General features: G+C 44.4%; 1 protein-coding gene across 2 annotated transcripts in view; it reads left to right on the forward strand.

Moving 5' to 3' along the window:
- Positions 1-6,048, forward strand: part of LOC134436937 (TBC1 domain family member 10A-like) — a 40,105-nt gene extending 34,057 nt beyond the window's left edge. For both annotated transcript variants that reach the window (XM_063186302.1, XM_063186301.1), the window contains exon 10: positions 354-6,048. In XM_063186302.1, coding sequence (XP_063042372.1) covers positions 354-881 — 528 coding nt within the window. In that variant the 3' untranslated portion in view covers positions 882-6,048. The remainder of the gene's footprint in view (positions 1-353) is intronic.
- The last annotated feature ends 1,642 nt before the right edge of the window (positions 6,049-7,690 follow it).

Genomic DNA, 7,690 nt, shown 5'->3' on the forward strand with positions numbered 1-7,690 from the left:
ACCTTTCAAGTGACCTCTCATTACAAGGATTCGTAATGACTAAGCCAGACATTCGGGCTCTGCTCACGTTTTCATCAAAATTAGCCCTCCTGCCGCCATACTCATATGGGGGCAAACCCAGGGCAATCGTCATTCAATTGCATATAATGAGTATCTTATTTTAATGTTGTCTGAATGTAGTTATGTTAAACTGTGTGAAACTCATTGTTCCGCAGGTGAACGAGTTGCCGTTGTCAGAGCGGGACATCGAGAAGGAGCACCTGTAGTGTCAATAAAGCACACTATGTCTAAAATAATTAATCCGTAATGTATAAAATATCTAATCCGTAATCTCATGTCTATAATCTCCGCAGATTATTGAGCTGCAGGTGTCGGAGCGGGACATCGAGAAGGAGCACCTGTCCCAGCTGCGGCGCTGGAAGGAGTCGCGCGGCGAGCTGCACTGTAAGTCCCCTCCCAGGATGCACGGCGCCAAGGCCATCATGTCCGCCGAGCCGCCCAGCCGACAGGACCTGCGGCAGAACCCCACCATCATCGTCCAGGAGACGCCACCGGCAGCCACGGCAACCACCACCACCACCACGACAGCCAACAATGGAGGACAAGAAATGACGTCCCCTCCTCCGACAGACGACAAGAAGGGGAAGAAGGGCAAGAAGAAGAAGGGGAAGGAGACGAGTGTGGAGGAAGAGAGGAGGGAGGGAAAGAGGGATCAGGAAGAGGGGGAGAGAAGGCGAATGGTTGATGCGATGCCACCAGTTGAGGAGGTGGATGGGACTAAGGCATCATACGCGGGTCTGGCTGAACCAGAGGAGTCTCCCAGCAGTAAGCACGGGTCACTACAGAGCCTCAGCAGCACAGAGCACGACACGTACCTGTGAGGCAGCAGCAGGAGAGAGACAGGGGTGCAGTGGACACTGGTAACAGGTGCACAGAGCACCACACATACCTGTAAGACAGGTGTAGAGAACAACTCATACCTGTGAGACGAGGGGTGGGATGCAGTGGACGTTTGTGACATCAGCACAGAGCATGACGCATACCTGCGAGACAGCAGGAGGAAAGAGGCAGAGGTGCAGTTGGACATTGGTAGCCGCAGGAGCCACTGATTGTATAGAGTGTTTCCTTGACCTCACCATGCAAGGTCCTTACAAGTCTCTCCAGTAATCGTTTCTCAATTCGGCACCCTCTGTACCAATGAAATTAGTACGAGGGTATGGTAACAGCGGCAGGACATTGGTAGAGGCGTGAGCACATTGGTAACAGGTGCAGGCCATTGGTAACACAACAGAGGAGGTGGTTTTCGGGTTGCTGTATGAGAAGCAAGTTGACGATGCTGGGTTGACAAAAAAAACCTGTCACAAATTTCAATCAACCATTGCTAAATCAGCTGATCACTCACTTGAGCACTCGAGACCAGGTCCTCTGTGACATCACCTGTGTGAGGAAGAAAACGTGGCTGAGTTTAAACGTTCTCAACCTGCGAGGAATCCCTCTGTGTGTGAGGACATTCTGTCTCTGGACTCTGCATCCCTCTGTGTGTGAGGACATTCTGTCTCTGGACAGTGTCTGGACAGGGTTAGTAGTGTGCCCATCCTCGTATCCGGTATCCCATCCAATCTATGGATCACTGTGTGAGTGAGGACACCTAACCCCAGATCCTGGATCGTGTCACACTGCGTCAGCTGTCATATCAGGTGTCACTCAAGTCTCCGTTAATGCTGATCTGTGCAGCCAGCGACACAACACCACCCAAACCAGTCTCTTCTCTTATAACCACTCAGGATCTCCTTCAAACTGGAAGGGAGAAGGACACCTTGATACTCAAGGAAGGGAGCATTTATGAACAACCAAAGTTAAAATATTGAACAGGAAACATCAAAAGAGATGTTGACTGATGTTGGGTGACGTACAGAGTGCTGATGTTGGAATCAGGCCTTTTGGCCTCTTGCCTTCTTCACAGACGTGGGAGTCTCATCTGGATGTCAGAAGGAAGGGGATAGGTGTGGTGGAGAGAATCTTTGGGATTTAGAAGATGGAGCTTACTTTGGTAGGGAGACTTTTACATACACACACACACACTCATGTGCACACACACACACACGCATGAGCACATGCAGGTAAAACGTGAAAGTGTCTGGGAAATTCTGGAAGCAAAATATTTTTTTATTTTCAGTAGCTGGTGAAAGTTCACATTTTGAAAAATTAATTTCCACCCCTGAGTCGCTTATACTGCCCCCCTCACCCAGTCTCACCCTCTGGGCTAGATACTACAGTCTGCTCAGCTTTACTGTGTGATCCCTGGACTTCCAAGGTTAATTCCTCCTCTCCTGGTCGTCACGGAAACAAGGGCCAGCCAGAACCTACTCTGCCCCATAAACGATCCTGTTGTCCAGCCTAAATAGTTTTAGGTGGATTATTGACACGTGGCAGTTTTATTACTTAATATTACCAAATTCTTTGCAAACCAAGCATTTTATTTAGCCATAATTTTTGACGTTTTTAAAATCATAATATATTTCATTTTCAACGGAATGCAGTTACTACCTTTTTGCTTGGTAGGGCAGCGCTGTAGGCCTATTACAGAGAGCCAGAAGGCAGCAGCGCAATTGCTGACTGAAGGTTCTAGAACATAGCAGGTGCTCAAGAATCTTTGCTGAGTACTCTAGAATATTTCGTACTGACCCAGCTCCATTTATTTATACACCAAACACAGACCCAGACTCGGCTCTACTTTTTCCATTCTCAGTCAACTTGTCTGGCCTCTAGAGAAATACACTTTTAGATCCTACACTTTTGTTCTTTTTTCTTTCTTTTTTATCATTATTATTAATATTAATATTATTTGATTCCCCCCACCATTGTAGAGCAGAGGGAAAAGGTGAATTTTCACTCAAAAATATCCGAAAGGGGATACTTGATACCATGTGTTTTTGTTTTGCTTTTGTTTGTTTTTTAACTGATGTTTCTGAGATGATACTACACAGTGTAATGTTGAATACTTGTTCTTTTACATATAACTTGATTCATATATCTAGACTTGAACCTACCGTAAGTTATATCATCTTAAACTTACATCTCCTCTTTCCTCAGGCTTTGAGCCACCACTAGGTGTCTCTTATGAGGTCCAGTCTTAAAGCACTCAGTCTAGTCTTATCTAAGGATGCTGGATGCTGCAGGGTTTTTATTTTATTTTGTTTTATTTTTTTTCTGAAGTAAAACTAGTCACTCAACACTCAAAATCATCTAATGTTTCCCTAGAGTACCCCAGTGGGAATGTCCTTTCCTCCATTCTTCATTTTCTCTCCTCTGTTGGAACATCACAGATTTTTTGCTGGCATGAGAGTCAGTAAACTGAGTCCAGCTCAGCTATAGGGTTTACCAAATTAATATTCTTAATAGGGTTGAATGTTCTTCATAGGTCACCCGATAGCCTGCTCTCTCACTGCATCACTGCAGATGCCTGCTGCCCAGACTGTTAAATAGGCCACCGCATGCCACTAAGGGTGTAGTACTACTTTCTGGCCACAGAGTGGCACTAGTGACCATGCTTAGGGAAAGGAGCGTACAGTAGAATAAGGCCAGGGAAAGACTACTGGGTGTTTTTATTCTTTGCTGCAGGGGTTTTGTACATCTTGAAATCCATCTCTAAAAATAAGTGATGGCGTCTTGAAACACCAGACCAAAGATATCTGTGTATGTGATGTCTAGATGAGCCTGAATGACTGGCCACCAGTCACATAATGCAACCTTAAATGACTGTTAGACACCATCTCTACAATGCTGGCATGCACTCAGACATCAGACAATCCCAGCCCTGCTTATATTTGCTGGTGTGCTGCATCGACCATCATTGCCATTCACAGGGCCACTGACAGCTTTACCTGGGCGCGTGACAAAATCATCTAAAAGGGCCCCTCTCTCAATACAATGTAATGGGGTCCCAATCCTGGGAACCTCTTGTTCTCCCTGGGATCAGGACACATTACCCGCTTGCCCCCAGCAACCCCTCAGCTGGCGGGCCTGATTATTCAAATAACATAACCAGAGTTGTATACATGGGTTCACCGTGTTTATCAACACGGTATTGTGAGGAGGGGCAGGGCAAGACACTGGCAGCCAACCATGTGAGCAGACAGCGGTGTCCAACAATCAGAGGTTGAGTTGTGCGCAGTTAGTTTTGCACAGTCAGGGGAAAACAAAAATGTAGAACCCATGTTTAAAGTAGAAGTAGAAGTTCTTCATATGTAATAACACCAGTAGTATGGTATTGCACAGTTGAAGCTATGTAACATCATAGCCTACTACTTGTGTTGTCATTACATTTGTAACAGCACTTCTACTTCTACTTTATACAACTCTGACAATGACAGCCTCTGACTTCAGAGCTGTGCAACAGGGACTTCATCTCACTATAGTCTGTAAGCCCCCAGACTAAGCTGTGAAACAGGAGCAAGGTTGACACGGGTGAGCGGCCGCCACAATAACATTCACTGAACTTTCACAGTCTGAGCCACTCTCTCTCACACACACACACACACACACACACACACACACACACACGCACTCTGCTGCCTGTTGGATTTCAATGTAAACTCCACTGGGACATCTGGACTTTGACACCTTCACATGACTTCACATCAATCCATCAACAGATTCGTCTGCACTATCAAGTCTGCACTATGGAGCCTTAGTGGGCTACAAGAAGAAGGAATCCAGAACCAGACATGTAACCCAAGACTGTATGAAGTGTGTTGGAAGTCAGACATACTGTTGTAAGCTGCACAATCAGACCACTAGTGTGACCCCAACACACTCTGAATGTGTTGAATGTTGCCTCTTACATTCACACCCATTGCAGTGACGTGCTTTTAAAAACTAAAAATGTACTCTTGAAGGACAGAAAGAGGGTCAGCACTACTCTGCCAAGACTTTGGTATTGTTACTGATGAGCTTTTTCTTTGGGCTTTTTTCTTAGTTTTTTTGTTTGTTTGTTCAATGTACAGATGTGTGATAATTGTGATGAAATGCTGTACAGTATGCACAGCGCCTTGGGAACAGCATAGTCAAAATGTTCTATTTTTTCCCCCAAATGGGTATAAAGTTGTACATAGATTAGCCAATTCTATATCGTTTTGAAAACGGGGAAAGAGAAAAGCACTTTGTCACCCCAGCCAAATGCTTGTTGAAGGAGAATAATGTTTGTTAAGGTTAAATTGAAGGACTGTTTGGATGGAATTTTGCATATTGCATGGAATAATCTGAAACATCTGAAATATTTAATTGGTTAGGTGTTATATCTTTTCCATATCGGTTTCTTACTCAAAGACTGTCGTTCTAGAGAACTTGCTATGTCATATTTCCTAAATTAGTCACACAGAATAATTTCGGGGGAAAAACAACTTCCTAACTTCTTCTTCTCAATGGAATGCTCAAACTCTGACTCATCAAACGGATTAGTTACACAAAGCAAAGTGAGTAAAACAAAACAATATTTGATCTGTAGTTCAATATGTTTTGTTGTAATGGCATGCAATAGGTGATAATGCTAAAGGCATGCATGCATATCTTGACCTTCACTTGGGACCAATTGCTGTATTGTTGTCCTCAATCAGTTCAAAATAGGAATCTTATTGCTGATATGCGATGTGTGATGAAGTATTTTATTTACAGTAAGTAATGTTATTCTGAGAAGGGATTATTTAGTCTTTGGTCTGTTTATCAATTTGTATGGGGAGATTTCATTCCAAATAAAGTGCCAAGGAGCGCTTTTAAAGACTTGAAGGAAATATTTCTTGTGATTTTTTTAAAAAAAAGAACACATTCTGTATACTAGGGTATGGACCAAGCGTGAGGTGAAATAAATGGACCAATCTATGCACAACATTTCTCAACTCCTGGACCTGTGGATGTTGGTACATACCATGTAAGCTAATTTTATTTTCATTCTCCAGAGGAAAAGAGTGCTGTTCTTTTTTCAGTTTTATTGCAAATGCTGAATTCCTGTATCCATTTCCCCACACAATTAAATGTAATACTATATCAGAAGCATTTTTGTGTCTTTGATTACACATTACAGTACATGACTATGAAGCAAGAGAGATGCAGAGTGGAGAAACTTTGGTAACAATTTCGAAGACCGTCTCTTAAAGCTTTAGATATAACTAATGAGCTGATAATCAAAATATAAACAAATATTTGTAAATGAGTAATAGATACTGTGTTAACACAACAGACACATCACAGATGAGCTGTAGCAGTCCTGGACGTTTGTCATTCAAAGAGCAGGCAAACAAACAAAAATCTCAGCAGAAGCAAATTCCCACTGCACTGTGAAAATGTTGGTTGTTTCATTTACAGAAACTGTAAAAGTTTCGTCTATAATTAGTAGCCTACATTAAAATATGTTAATGCAGTGTTAATGAAACCTTTTGAAAGTAGTGTTATTCCAGTGTTACCAGATATGTTGTAAATCCCAGTGGAAATGTGGGGGCCTACCTGCATACAGTGTGCATACACAGTGCATTTTTACATCACAAAAATCCTGGCATTTGAACAGGGGTGTAAAGAATATAGGCACTGTCCACAAATGAACTGACTGACACCATACTACAAGCAAACCATAGGCCTTCATTGATAGGTGATATTGAACCACAATGTTTCTGTTTATTAGGGTATTTGTCAAAATAAGACCAGCAAGAGGCCTCTATGTGTTTTTAAATATATTTCACCATTGAAAAAATAATCCATGCAATAGTGGTATTTGTTGTGGTTGCAGCACTTGAGCTCTGCTACTAAAAGAGGTGGACAGGAGGGGGGGGGGTGGTGGTATTGTATGTGAATGATGCTGCATGAATGACGAGTTGAAAAGGTTGGGAGTTTGTTGGATAAGACGGGGGAAGAGTGGATTGAGCTAAGGAAGGTGTGATGTGGTGGTAAATTAATGATGCTGCATGAATGGTGATGGAGAAGAAGTGACACTGGCAGTGGAGACTAGAGGGAAGAGGGAAAAGAGAGTCTTCTGTGTCCTAGCAGGGCTCAGGAATCCTCCCTTCTTCCTCCTCCTCCTCCTCCCTCCAGCTTCCTCTCCACTGCCCCCCACCTCTCCCCTCTTCCTCGCGTGCCTCTCTCTGGACACCTGTTCCTGACGCTCTTTCACTCGGTCCCTAGTGTTTAGCATCTCAATAGGAGCCTGGCATGCCTCCACAGTGCCTCTCCTCTCCCAGCCTCGCTTCCCCAACACACAGCCACCACAGCACCTCTCTTCTCTCCTCTCCTCACTCTTCTCCTCACTCTTCCCCTCTCCTCCCCTCTCCTCTCCTCTCCTCTCCCAGTCTACTTATAGCACACAGCCACCATAGCACCTATCTTCTCTCTCCTCTCCTCTCCTCTCCTCTCAAAGCCTTGCTTCCTCAACACACTGCCTCCACACCGCCCCTCTCCTCTCCTCTCCTCAGCGCCTCCTCTCTTCCCCTCTCCTCTCCTCTCCTCTCCTCTCCTCTTTTCTCCTCTCCCAGCCTTACTTCCATAGCACACAGCCTCCACAGCACCACTCCTCTAATCATTCTGAGTCTGTTCCTCTCCTCTCCTCAGGTTCACTCACACCAGCACACCGCCTCCAGATTACCTCTCCTCTTTTCTCCTCTCCTCTCCCCTCTCCTCTCTTCTCCTCTCCTGTCCTCTCCTCTCA

The sequence above is a fragment of the Engraulis encrasicolus genome, chromosome 21 (genome assembly GCF_034702125.1).
Source record: "Engraulis encrasicolus isolate BLACKSEA-1 chromosome 21, IST_EnEncr_1.0, whole genome shotgun sequence".
NCBI lineage: Eukaryota > Metazoa > Chordata > Actinopteri > Clupeiformes > Engraulidae > Engraulis > Engraulis encrasicolus.